Genomic DNA, 14,375 nt, shown 5'->3' with positions numbered 1-14,375 from the left:
TAGTTGGCAAGGACAATTCTGCTGAGACTGCATCCTCAGCAGGCGCCTCATCTTTGATAAAGCAGCACAGTGCTGTAACTGTGTGCATGCACATTTATGCACATATACGCACACACAGACAAACACCTTGGTTTGGCTTGGGATGAATCATTAGTGGGCCTTCTCCTTTTCCATTGCACACTACAGTAGCTGGTAGCTTGCTAATGAACACGTCTCTTTGCTTAGGCTGAATGCTTGTGTTGATGTAGCGTCTAAATGCTGCTATACATTAATCACACAAGTGGAAACAAGCCAAGCCTGTGGGACAGCAGCTTTGTAAGTTCTTCTTAAAATGCGTGTCTGCTTCTGCAGGAACTGTCCTTTTGTGTGCAGTGCTGTGGGGCCACTTGGTTATTTTCCTCACCACAAAAATCCACTTTTTTCCTCAGTGGGCCTACAGCCACATTGACTGTTGAATGTGTTCTCAATAAATCACTGCCATCATCTGCATGTTGGCATGGGACAGTGTCAAGATTTGAAAAGAGTTTAGTACAAGATTTACACACAAAGGCAGACAAAAACACCTACACTGAGTACACAGGGCTTAATGGGCACACCCAGGCACAGATGTATACACTCAGACTCACATAAACATAAACCAGGCCTGTATAGACACACCAAAGACTGGCCCTGCATGGTAACAGAAGCATCTATAGGAGGAATGCAGTGAAGGCAAGGTGACAGGATAGATAAGTTATTTGCATCACTGTGAGCGGTGTGAGACTTTCAGCACACAATGAGCCCCATGGGTAACATCACTGGGAGACAAAGAGCCTTCCAAGAGTGACCATTTTTTGGGGAATGGAAAGGTTTCAAATGTTGAGAGACATATATACAGTTGAACAGAACTGTGTAAACAAACAGTGGGGAAGTCATGATATAGTATTGTTACAGAGACTGAAGAAAAGGGAAGTACGAGCTTCATATGTATGAAAAGTTTTCTAAATTATATAAATCCTCTTCTGCATAGGCAAATAGCTATGAAAAACTAAATAACTGAAAACAATTAAAATGGTGAAAGAAACAGCAGCTATCTGCACATGAACACTAAACAAAGGGCTGCACAAGAAACAAAAACAAGCAGAAACATTCTGTCCCAGGATGAGATCGTCAGCCTTTCAGGGAGCTCTTGGTAATGTACCATCTCTTTGACTACACAGAGGTCATCAAACACAACTATTATATTATAAGTGGGGGAAGACTGTGGCCTGCAGTGGCTGAGTCTGTGCCACAGGCTGGAGTCAATTGGTGATTCCTCACTCTATCACACACTGCAGTAAATCCTGCAGCCCCTCCAGGGTCCGATGAAAGAGAGGCACTCGGGAGAGAGCTACTTTAATAAAAGCTCTCCTAAACTTAACCATCAGTGTCAGGTACAGGAGAGCAATTACAACACAACTGCTCTCACTCTCTATCTGCTGTTTTTACGGCACCCCTCCAACCTTACTTTATACTCTTTTGTTTTCTCACTGATCTGCTCCTTCTATTCACACATCCCCTCCCCTTGAAACCTCACCTTTTCTTCACTCTTCTCCACTTCCATGTGTGAAAGAAACTCCCCCACATTTTTTCACTTTTAATTGCATCCATAATGACTTTCTCCAACGTGAATAATCTGCGCTCAGTGAGCTACCCAATTGCTGCTACTTGTTCCGTCACCTCAGACTTGCATAGGAAGCAGCAGCGCCAGATGTGACCTCTAAATCCACCAAATGAAAAACAGGAGTAAGCTCTCCCACAAGCATTGTCCATCTTCCCACAGCCAGCGATGCCTGACATCTCAGGCTGCTCATCTCTCACACAGAACACTTTCCTACAAGAGGGAGATCAGAGTCTACTCAGCCAGGTGCCTTCTGCTCATCTGAGATACAGAGAAAGAAAATCTGTCAGCTGTTCAGGGGTAGACACTGCACCTCTGAGTAAAAAGGTCTGGCCCTAACATGACTACAAAGGGAACATACATACATGCCTCATTTCTACAGTTTGATGCAAGCAAATATAAGAAGATTAGCTGAAACCCTGTCTGTGATCATAAATTCAAATTTGATATAGACCTAATATGTTAATGGTGGAAGTCTTCAAATAACTTGTTTTGACCATACATTAGTCCAAAAAGGTATTCTATTTCCAGTAATAGATAACTATGAACAAATTTGAATTCATATTTCAGTCAAAACATTTGCTTAAAAAACCCCATTAACACTTACTTCCCTATCAAAATAAACAATATTGCTTCTTTTTGTCAATCACAAATTATTGATTTGACCAGCTCTATAAGCACTAATCATTAGCCATGGATGGTACTTTGTAGTTTTGTATTGCCTTAAAAAGTCAGTAAACCCAGGTTTGTAAAATATGTGGAGATTGTTTTGGTTCCATTTACCAAGCTTTTGAGATGTTTTATAAACTGCTTCAACCCTGATTCATTAGGTGCTCACAGCATTGAAAAAAAAGACATTGCTTATGTTTACCTTTGTAAGTTGTCAACATAAATTTCTCAGATGAATCTCAAAATCTGGGCAAATAAACAGTATATGTATGACTAGATACCACCAGATATAAAGTGTAAGGTAAGGTTACAAATGTGTGTTTAGAACTTGGGTTAATCAACCCTTTAAGGTCTGCTGTAGATGAAACTAAATAATTCAACCCTAAATAAACGTTGCTTACCTTTCAGTGTCTGCTTTCGATGGCTGGTGTTTGCTGTCAATCCCAGGGAAACTATTCATGTCCACATAGCCATCATTCTCATTGCTGGGAACTGTTGTGCAGTTTGGATCCTCAAAAAACTCAGTAACAGTGTGGGATCTAGTGGGTCTGCCTAGGATCTGGATGTTCTCATAGTCTGAGCTCATGGCTGGCATGTTTTCATAGTCTGAGGTATCTGCACTGGGGAAGGAGATGGACCGTGGTTTGGTCAGAGGCAACGGCATGACAGAGCGGCGAGATCGCTCCTCGAAGGACTCCACTCTGGAGACGCTCCTGCCAAAGGCTTTGGGGTCTCCTTTCCTCCTCTGGTGGTCTTTGTAGAGGGCAAAGTTGGTTGGCAGGTCTGGAGGACGTGGCTGGGGGTTCACCATGTGGGACTGGAGCTGAGGAGAGCTGCCAGTGCTTCTACGATCAAGCTCTATGATTCTCACTGGGCCATGGTGGCTGGACTCAGAGGAAGAACGTGAAGAGCGAACACTCCCATCACTGAACCCCTTTGAATCCGTCTTCTTCTTGAACTTAAGTGCCAGAAAGCGCTTGAAGGAGGACTTTTTCTTTTTAGGTATGTCATTGGGTTCATGCTGGATCAGGAGGGATGGGGAACTCTTGGTGACCGGTCTTTTAGTAATGTATGCCAGCTCAAAAGGTGGAGGGATGTCTACTAGAGACGTTGGTGTGGAAACACCACTGGAAGATTGATGGCTGCGCTGGGAGAAGCTTCCAGAAGAGGTTATGACACATGGGAGGGAAAGTGTGTCATCCTTCCTTTTCATCCTGATGTCACCCTTCAGAGATTGGTCAATGTCTGTTGGGGTTGTCAAGGACAATTCTGGACCTTCTGCAGATCGGGAGTATAACAAGAAGCGACGGGACTTCATTGATGGAATCAAACGGTTGACTTCTGGCTGCTGTAAGTGGCTGAGGGATTCGCTGTTCTTATCCAAGGCCACTGTACAGTATTCATGTGTCTGGTATTCTGTCCCTGTCTCCTCTGGTACAGTTTCTGGGACATAACCCGGAACTTTCCCAGAATAGGATCTTGATCGTGTGACGATTGTTTTCCGATCAAGTGTCACAAAGTTCTCCCCTTCTGAGTCAAACCCGGCCTCTTCATATATATGCTCCTCATTATCTGAGTCTGTGTCTTCATAGTAAGGCACAATATGGCAGTCTAGTTCCTCGATGTCTTCTTCAAAGGCCTCAGTGGTGTGGGCAAACACCACCCTGTTTGTGAGCTCTGGGGTGCGGCCCAGGTCTAAGTCTACTGGCACCGTGATGTTACACAACCTCAGACGAGGCTGGCAGCTTTTTCTTTGGCCGCTTAAAGCCTGCTCTCGTTTAGCTGTTCTCTCCTTCACACTTCTTACTCTAATATGCTTCTTTTCCGATTCTTCCTCGTCATCCTCATCACCTATCTCGACGTAATCCTCTGATGAGACACACTCAAATTGCTCAAAGTCATCTGCTTTAAAGCAGAGGGAATCATCAATGTCTGCATACTCATCTGCTGACTCACTGTCCTTTGCTTTGTCTTGGTGCTGATTTGACTGCTCAGTGCCCTCCTCTGTATGACCGTGCTCTGAGAGGGCTTGCTTGTCCTCTAGCTTGTCCACATCATCTGATGATACATAGTAAGGTTCCTGGTTAGAAGGACCTGCCGTTTGCACTTCATTTGCAGTTGAAGGTTTGTCATCCTCACTCCACTCAGGATCAGCAGTGCTACATATTTCTCCTGGAACAGCTTCTATGACAGAGTAAGGGCCGAACACATCCTCAGTGCTGGATGTGAACCGAAAACAGCCTGAGAGATCCTTGGTGGCTCGTTCTGGTTGCCAAACCTCTGTATCTCCTGTTTCAGCTGGGTCACACAACTCACATGTATCGCTAGCATCATCTGTCGGGCCAATCACATCGTAGGGATACTCCTCAGTGACAGTAGGAAGCACATTGAATCCATATGCAAATCCTCCAGCTTCCATCTCAGTCTCTCTTGTGAGTAAGTCACACTGCAGACAGTCTTCCCTTTGTTCATTGTCTGCTTCATTACGTCCAAGGTTTTGTTCCTCTACATGTTCGTCTGAGTGTTCTGGAGGGCCACAAAGTATTTCAGTGTTTTCAGTAAAACTCTGTTCCTCCTCTTCTTCCTCCTCTCCTGCTTCTTCCCCTGTTTGAATTGGAGGAAGTGAAGGGGACATATTGTCATCATCAGTGCTATTGCCACCTTCAGGCTGGTTCAAGTCATTGTCAGTATTTTCATCCTCTACAGTGTCAACAGCAGAACCGTCGTCTGCTTTGACTGTGTCCTCTGAGCCAACGCGGTCTACATCACCATCATTATCAAACACATCTGATTCTTTTTCTGTTCCCACAACAGTTTCTCCCTCTACTGTGTCCTCTTTATCATTGTCTCCTGTGCCATTGCTGTTAACCCCATCCTCTGCCTCACTTTTCTCCTCTTTGTCCTGATTCTCCTCAGACATGTTATGGAGATCTTCTGTCCTCCCATCAGAGTGAGCCAGATCTCCGTTACTGAGACTCTGTTGAGGGCAGGGCTCGTACAGGGGTCTGGGCTTGGGGTCTGCAAGAGGTTTTGGACCAAGGACGGGGGGACAAGGCTTTGACATCAGCTTGGACTGCACCTTGATGGTGAGATGACTGCGGACCTTTGGTCGTGGGACTTGCAGTGGATTTTGAAAATCTGTGCAAAGAAAGTGAGAAAAAAATTAAAATCTATTAAAGCCACACAAATCCTACTTTTACTGTTTACTAAGTACCTAAGCTTACATAACGATAAAATGTGGCTTTTGTTTCTGTATAGAAGAGGAAGCCATGTGCAGCACAATAGTCAGCGACATGCAGAAAGCTGCAGGGGACATTATCAGCAGGAAAAACAACAGAGCCACAGGGTACTTAGACAAAGAACAATAACATCTCCCGTCTGGGAAATGACACATGCAGAATGGTCACTTATGACAGATTTGGCCAAATTAATTGATTCGCTGATTCTGATCAAAATAATTTAATAATAATTTCACAAAATGCCTGATGTGCATTGGAATGGCGACAGAGTGAAGGACCAGAATCAGAATCAGATTTATTGCGAAGTAAGTTACAAGTGTAGTGGTGCAGCAATCAAAACTGATTGAATGCTTAAGAAGCTTAAATCCATCATCATTGTAATTTTGACTTTGAAAATTAGGTAAGCAAAAAAATTGTGCAGTAAAGAGCACTGGTTACAAAATTTAGAATAGTCATGAAACACGCCCGTACTTAACAAAGTGTGTACACCCCTTGACTCTTCCTGTTATTTAGTACCTGCCCTGACGCACATCCTATTAAACCCTGTGTGCACTCTGGTTATCTCTTAGTGTTTTCTCTTTCTGTCTCTCTGTCAGTGCTTCTGCTTGTTGCGTTCTCTTTCTCTTTATCAGTTTTGTGAGAAACTATAATCTATTGCTGTATATCGCTTTCCTCCAAAACTTTTACACAATATTTCCAATATTAATTCCACAGCAGTCTCGCTCTTAAGAATTCCTGCTTCATTAACCAGTCCAGCAGAGTCTCTGTGAAGGACTCCACACAGGATGTCCATAGGGGAAGGACATTAACAGCATGGCCCCCCATCACTCCTCCATAAGCCTCTCTAGGAGTGCACATTTTCACAACACAAATGGACTTCCTTCTCGTCATTCTTCCCCGATTGTCACAAAACAGACTCACACTCCCGCTCGCTCACACACACACACACACACACACACACACACACACACACACACACACACACACACACACACACACACACACACACACACACACACACACACACACACACACACACACACACACACACACACACACACACACATATGTAAGTACACACACACTTTTTTTGTGAAAAAGGGCCTTTGAGTGCGTCAAAGAACAATAAAAGAGGGAGCGAAAACAAGGATCCCAGTCTGACAAAGCACCCAACTGCAAAAAACAGGATATGAATTATGCAACAAGAATTCAATTAAAACAAATGTTTGAAAAACAAAGGAAGAGATAGACACAGGGACCTTGGCTGTGCCAAACACACAGGATATGATTTCACACTGTGTCCTCATCATGAATGTCACAGTCAAACCATAACAACCTGTTTAAAATCTTAATTGACAGGGCTGTCAACTAAAATGGATTTTAATTGTTAGAATAAAGATTCTGGTTGAAAAATGATGCAAAGGACATACAGAGAAAGCACTTTTCAACTTCTCTCACTTAATAGCTAAACCATACAAGACACTACATTTGCAGGACAGGTAACCTTTCATACAGAACATTGCCCTCTGTCTTCTTTCCCTGACACTGATTCTAATCCTAACTCTAACCCCATAACGACTTCACTGAGAGCATCCTGGGTCCTACTTTAATCCAATGCAATGGATTTAAACCACTCCAAAAAGGTGTGTCATGAATTTTACTACAATATTGTTTTTATGGGAAAACCAAAAACAATTTCCACACTAGTTGTGTGATGAAAGTTGAAAACTAAAAGACATTTTATTTTCCCTGTGGAATATATAATTTCAAGCGATACAAAAGCACTGGATGTCAGCTTGTAAGGTGGGAAATAAATGTGTGGAAAATTATTTCAGACACAACCAGTTTCAGACATTAACACCGCCCTCATGAAAATCTTGAAAAATATCTATCTATCTATCTATCTATCTATCTATCTATCTATCTATCTATCTATCTATCTATCTATCTATCTATCTATCTATCTATCTATCTATCTATCTATCTATCTATCTATCTATCTATCTATCTATCTATCTATCTATCTATCTATCTATCACATTAACAAATGCTCACGCGCAACACTTTGTTTGATGTAAACCATTAAAGTTTAGTTTCTGTACTCTTGACATTAAAATTACACATTTATAACCAACCTGCGTTCATTGTGGGACATCATCATCCACGGCAACCGACAGTTATCCTCATTTTCCCCCCACACCTACGATGTCCCTCCAAATGACACGGAAACTTAATCCACACACAAAAATATTGCGGGATAATCAAGTTGTGGAGGAAGAGTTGCAGGACGTTTCATCTTGGTCTTCTCCAGTGGATGTCGACTTGTGCAATGTTCCTTTTCTCGCAGCCGAGCTTTCAGGCGCCGTGCATCTCCAGTGCTGATGCTACAGTAAACTGGTGCGCTCCTGCGTGGAAACGGGAGGTGCTGCTTGGCGCTTCCTGAGGCAGGACTACAGCACGGCGCGGACACGGAGCGTAAACCAAACCTACTCTCAATGTATTTTATTTTTGCAATGCATACTGTTATATCTCAGCTACTGTCTTTGCACTGAAGGAATACTGGAGAATTATATTCACTACTGGTCACGTTGTGTTATAGAACACTGCTCCACATTTGCGTGCAAATGTAATAGAGACAGCAGGGTCGATTAGAGAAAATTCACTCTGAAACTTTAAGCCACAATCCATCTTGTGCCTCATTGTACTTACGGTCAGCTCTAAGCTACTCCACAAAGAATATCCCAAAATAACATGTTCGTATGTTGGCATATCCCTTCACTGATGCACAGTTGATAAGTTGAAGAGTTAAGACTTACATAGTTACATCAGTTGTTCAGCTGTGCAAAGGACATACTTTCACGTTTGGAAAGACTGGAACATTATTGGAGAACATGATATATATCACATTATCTGAGCTCCAGCAGAGATTCTTCTCACAGTTTTCTCCAGCATGTTTTGCGCATGGAGTATTTCCTGAACCAGACCAGTGCATAGAAAGGTTCCTAAAAGCAGTTTCCAAAAACAGTTTCTCCAGCACACCAAAGCTTTCGCTGTTGGCTAGGCTTCCTGGCCCGGCATCTGTTGCATGATTGAATGAATGCAACCCTTTAAAAACCTCTCCTCATAACAGGAAACTGCTCTCCCTGTTTCCTGCACAACAGGCAGCACTTCCTTAGCAACAGATGGGAAAGGTTGGCAATGTTAACCCTTTAGGTAACCTCTAACAGAGCTGATTGACTGGTGCTGTGCAGAGCACGAAGGTTCGAGGAACAGAGAAACTTTGAACAGCTCAAGGCTCTAGGTGGGATTCCAAGGACAGAGACACCTTGTGCAACATGGGGAGACTGGGCTCGTCGCCCACTTGGGGTCTTTGATTTGACAGCTCCCAATGCTGGTTAAATGCCCACACATTGGGATGGGACTATCTAACCTCATTTTACCCTCTCTTCCACACACTTGAAGGTCAAACAATGCAGCAGACCTCAGGGATTTTTTTACAGCAGCGTTGAAGTGGATAGTGATGGAGTAGAGAAACGCAATAAAAGAATCGGCTGTACTGAATCGCCACCGGGCTCTGTTCCTGACTGCTGCAACACCACACAGACCCCTACATTATACACGCAGCAAAATTCCCTTTCCAGATGGTTTGGTGCAGGAAGGATTAGGCTTTGCTGCAGGTGCAAAGCACTCTCAAAGGTGATTAGAGAGTACTCATGTCATAATCACCTCGTGTAATCTTCGCACTTGCATGAGGGTCATCTCATTAAAGAATAAGTGTTTTGGTGTATGCAATAATACAGTTTCTGAATTATTAATTATCTCACTAAAGGGTGTATTTAATATGAAATAATTTGTTTTAAAGATGTGACCATTGTGTTTGCTGCGGTAATTAAACTCCTGATCTGCATAGGATGCTGAGTAATGTTTTTTGCAACAAGCTACACCAAAACAACCCAGCAAATGACTCAGTTGTTTTGCTTCCATTTACAGTGTGATGCTGTAATAACCATTGTGTAGTGTTGAAGCCAAGACCATTTTTTTTATATGTCAGTAGTAGCACATTTATAGCTGCCATAAAGTAACCTTTTGTTTTTGAACTGGATAACTAAAGATAGCTGCCCTGTGGTCTTTTGGCAGTGCCAAATGTGCCGCTCTCAGGAGTATTTTACTCACAATTGGCACACATGACCTTTTTTTTTATTATTTTGCTTTCATTTGTGCAAAATATGTTTTGCTTTTGCAGGGTGTGCAAATAGAACCTGTCAAGAGTATTGTGTCATGTTTTTGCAGAAAAGAATAGCTTTCGAAGTGAATATCCCTCCAGATGTGGCACAGACGGTCAAAACATGTTTTTGGACGGAGGACACAAATTTCCTGGACAGCCTGTGGCTGTGTGCTGCGCTCTGTCACTCCACCTGGAACACGACTTGATTGGAGGAGAAAAGGGGACTCGATATGTTAAGAAAAACACGCAGTGGAAGCAGTGAACAAACCGACTCTCTATCTCCCCTCCACTCGGCTGCACACACACACACACACAACACCAAACAGGAAAGAGATCAGGGTAAAGGGTCAGCAACTTGTTCCCAGAACTGAGACAATCCATAACACCTGCTTTACCAGTGACTGGACACTGGACTCGATGGATGTGCTGAGTGTATTTATTCCCCTCTGAGACTAAAAGTTATGTGACTTCACACTTTTATGCGGCGGCCTACTGGAGAGCACATGTTTTAGTTTTTTTCCTCATCTGGTGCAGTGTGATAAAATAATGTATGTTACTGGGAAGTTTCTCACAAAACTCATTTCTAAGGAAAGAAGGCCGTGAATCATGTTGTTGTGCCAACTGCAGTCGTTGCTGTAGTGTATTAAGTTCAGATATTGATTTATGTAATACTCCAGAACAATCAGGCAGAGGTCTTTCATTCTTCAAAGTGACCTTAAACACCTTTGTAATTGGAAGGCAAAGCGTTTGACTGCTGTAATTGATCGAATCATTATTGACATGTTTTATTGATTCCCAGCACAACCAGGGAAGACCACAGGCTCTTCTGAGACCTGTGTTCACTGCTGATTAAGAGACTTCAGAGTAATAATATGGATATCACAGGACAACAGGCTTTATTAAAATGTGAGAAAACTGAAGAGTGCCGAGATTATTTCAGGGTTATTGGAGTTGTGGTTGTTTATGACTGCGACAAAATAGATAATGTATTATTAAAAACAACCACATCAACTAATCATGCAGAACAAACTCAGGTGTCTGTATGCCTAAAAACAATTTTCTGTAACCTTAGTTAAAAGAAAACTCTGTTGTCAGCAGTGTACTCCCCTCTCTCAACAATGCAGAAGCAGGGACCCACCCCAACACCCCTCAGTGACATGAATACACACATAGACACAGCAGAGCTTTATAGTAAACAGGTGGACCGATGGAGTCAGCACTTTATCAAAAAGCAGCAAATACAGTTTTAATTCCCCAAAGGTCCTCCAGAACTCATCACTGAATCATTCAAACTGGCTTGTATTGTTGTTGTCACACAAATAAATTGAATACATTAGATTTAAAACTGCCTAAGGTTTGTTGTTGTTCTGGTGCTGTTGTTCCGGTGCTGTCGTCACCACAATGTGAATTGCACACACTTGTAAGCACTTTTTAAAAGTGACATCACTTTTCCAAGTAATGACTGTGAGGTGTGTCAGTGGCTTATTAGGTCAGGCTAATTGTCAATAAGTGCTGTTTGTGTTAAGTCTAGGCTGCTCTGAGATAATGCGGCAGCATTGCTCCATTCCCCTTTGAAAACAAAAGGCGTAATAAAGGCCATGGCTATGGCACAATAGCTGTTACATTCTTGTTAATTAGCCTGAAACCGAGAGAGTAGGCCAAATCTCTGATAACAGATGAATTTGTTATTCTTTTGCTCTATTGCAGCAGCGACAGCCATCCACAAGCTCCACTGTAAAAACAGTGATCTACTGGATAGAAATCAAATTCTCAAGATAAAATAAAGCATATCTGTCCTTAGAGGCTGTTCATTGTGAGAGACTAATTGTGTGGTCTATAAGTCTGTAGGTTTTTATTGCATTGTATCTGTGCTGTATGCTTTTGTTTATAATTTTAATAACCTTGAACACTCAAGTCCCATGTGGAACATGAATTCCCTGCCTGGGATCTGCTCCGAGCATTTAATATGGGTGTGTGTGTTTATGCAGATGTATTCTGTACATGTGTACACATGAGTGGCCTATGTGTATGCTATCCAATACCACCAATCTGATTGTGTGAAAACAATAGGATTGTGGAGAAAAAAAAAAAAAAAAAAAAAAGCCCCCGAGCCTAGAATTTACTCTTCCTGTGAGTGTTTTCACATTTCTCAGCCAAAGCACTCTGTGAGGATGCAGATACTCCTGCTCGCGAAACCCACGTCTTTGGCAGAGCTTTGATATAGTCTCACGCAAGTCTGGCTGAAGGTAAAAGCACATTGTATGACTTATGCAACATCTGCAACAGAGGAGAGTGTATAATTTAAATCCACAGGAGTCAAGTGTATCTGAATCATAATCAGAATCACTTTATTGGCCAGGTATGTTAACGCACACAAGGAATTTGACTCCGGTTGTAGCTTCACTCTCAGCGTCCAAAAAAACTAAACAGACAGACATAAATAGAAATATAAAACATAAATAAACATATTTACAGCATAGAAATGAATGAATATATACATATATATCTGAATGCCTGTTAGTTGCTATAGTGCAGCCACTTTTGAGGTAAACCATTTATTTTTCCAAGATGTGTCAGAATTGGAAAATGATATATTGTCTTTAAAGGTTTGTCGCATGAATAAAAACTATATAACACACAATGTCAGCAACACATAAGATAAATCTCTGATACGAATCAATCCAAGCAAAAGCATTTAAATGAATTGTGTGTGTGTTAAAACAATGATACTCACAAATTAGAAGTAGGACAACATATCAGGGTGCTTTCCAACATCTTCTGACAATGCATCTTTCATCATATTGCCCACGTCATCAGATATGAGTGAACGATGTGATGTCTGTGTGCATGTGAGTGTTCACTGAGTCTGGCCTTCCCTGGTCTAGATAACTGCGCCAGAGTGTGTGGAAAACACAGATGGTTGTTGCTTTTGCTTCTTCCGCCAGACCTGTGTGACCTTTTACACAAAGATAACAGGGCGGTCTCTTATCCCCGGACCCCACACCCCCCACTCCTCTCACCTCCCCACCCCCCGCCCACAAACAGCCAGGCCTGGCAGCTCAGACAGAGCATTTCCTCCCTTCGAGCTGTCTGATAGAACAATATCAACAACCAGTGCCACAACCTTCCTTTTGTGTCTCCAGTAGGCTTTTGTTTTGGAATAATTTAGTCCTTTCTAATCAAGATGGGGCCATGACAGACATGAAATAAGAGGTCTGCATTAGAACAAGATTTATTTTTTTCATGTAGTTTGAATCAAACTATCAGGTAGTGTATACATGGATTTTACACTCAGGTCAGACACACTGTACACATCATGCCACAACAAGAGTTTGAGTACCTGAAATTTACAAAAGAAAAAATACTCTCCCTATAAATGATCAATCCAGAATCACAACAAAGTGTGTAATACACCTGTCAATCCACTAGACAATACAGTGTCAGTTCCATGTTTTGCCTTGCATGGGCGTGAAAAGTACATGCTGAAATGCATGCATACATGCATGAAAAGTATGACAAGCTCGTTAAGGAGGTCGTATGACAAAGTACAAAGAGCAATAAAGTCCATGCACGGATGAAGATTGGGGCGGTTGGATGGGTTGCCAGAGAGACCAGTGTGCAATTCCATGATAAAGCAAAGGCCAAAGTGGATTTCTTTTCAGCAACATTTTAAGGATAACATAATTAACTTACATATTGTGTATGAATTCATTTTGGGTATGTTTGTAAAATGATATTCATGAAAATACTTATTTTGACCCAAAACATGATTCTTTACAAACCCGAGTCAAGTAGTTTTGGTGCCTAAACTTAGGGGGCCTTCCTTTTCACGGCTAGGCAAGGTGAAAACATGTCACTGACACGGTATACTCTGGTGGACTGACCTGTTTATAACATGATTAAGATTACACACTTTGCAATGATCATGTAATAAAAGGCTATCCAATTTATGCAACCATTAGACTATTGGGCTTTAGGCCCGTAACTGTTATGCACTTCAACATGTTTACTTTTACTTACACTGCCTTATCCATATCTTACATACACTTTGCAAAAGTTATTGTTGTTGACATTGATTTTTTTCTGCATGTTTTACATTATGTGCACGTTCTATGTACTAGATTTCAGAGAAGAATTTTTCCAAATCGTTATTTAAAACAAAACATCCAAAAATCCCAGTGTGTGTTTCAGTATATTACAACTTTCCTCACCAATCTGTGGTGCACACATTGTTACTGAAGACTTATCTGTTTTAAAATTAGTCTTTTTCAAAGATTCTAAATCACTTCTTATAACAGAGGGGACCATAGTTTTCAGCAAATGTTACTCAAACAGGAGAAACTCAAGCATTTAATGGGACTATTTTCATTTGGGGATGAATCTTTTAAGTATTTTTGGCATGTGTGCGATTGATTTAGAATAAGATATAACATGTTTTAAAATGTACAGATAATAATAGTTATTGGCATAGATTCAATTTTGATTTTGTTCTTTTCATTGAACTTGAAAATAACAACAATAGTAACGGCAAAAACAACAAAAGCATTACCAAATATGTCCTTTATCGTTTTTAATTACCAGCTTATTTTATGTCCACCAAGAT

At 41.6% G+C, this 14,375-nt stretch overlaps 1 protein-coding gene across 2 annotated transcripts in view; it reads right to left on the bottom strand.

Annotated features, from left to right (window-relative positions):
• fgd5a (FYVE, RhoGEF and PH domain containing 5a) overlaps window positions 1–8,585 on the bottom strand; it is a 37,059-nt gene extending 28,474 nt beyond the window's left edge. For both annotated transcript variants that reach the window (XM_069712947.1, XM_069712955.1), the window contains exons 1-2: window positions 7,683–8,585; window positions 2,710–5,446 (exon numbers count right to left, since the gene is read on the bottom strand). In XM_069712947.1, coding sequence (XP_069569048.1) covers window positions 2,710–5,446; window positions 7,683–7,692 — 2,747 coding nt within the window. In that variant the 5' untranslated portion in view covers window positions 7,693–8,585. The remainder of the gene's footprint in view (window positions 1–2,709; window positions 5,447–7,682) is intronic.
• Window positions 8,586–14,375: the final 5,790 nt, after the last annotated feature.

Source organism: Brachyistius frenatus, unplaced genomic scaffold (genome assembly GCF_029030835.1).
Source record: "Brachyistius frenatus isolate BFR_SWC_R1_liver_20210118 unplaced genomic scaffold, ASM2903083v1 Contig_4, whole genome shotgun sequence".
Classification (NCBI taxonomy): domain Eukaryota; kingdom Metazoa; phylum Chordata; class Actinopteri; family Embiotocidae; genus Brachyistius; species Brachyistius frenatus.
The sequence above is the reverse complement of the archived record's forward strand: the minus strand, read 5'-3'. Positions and strand labels throughout refer to the sequence as shown.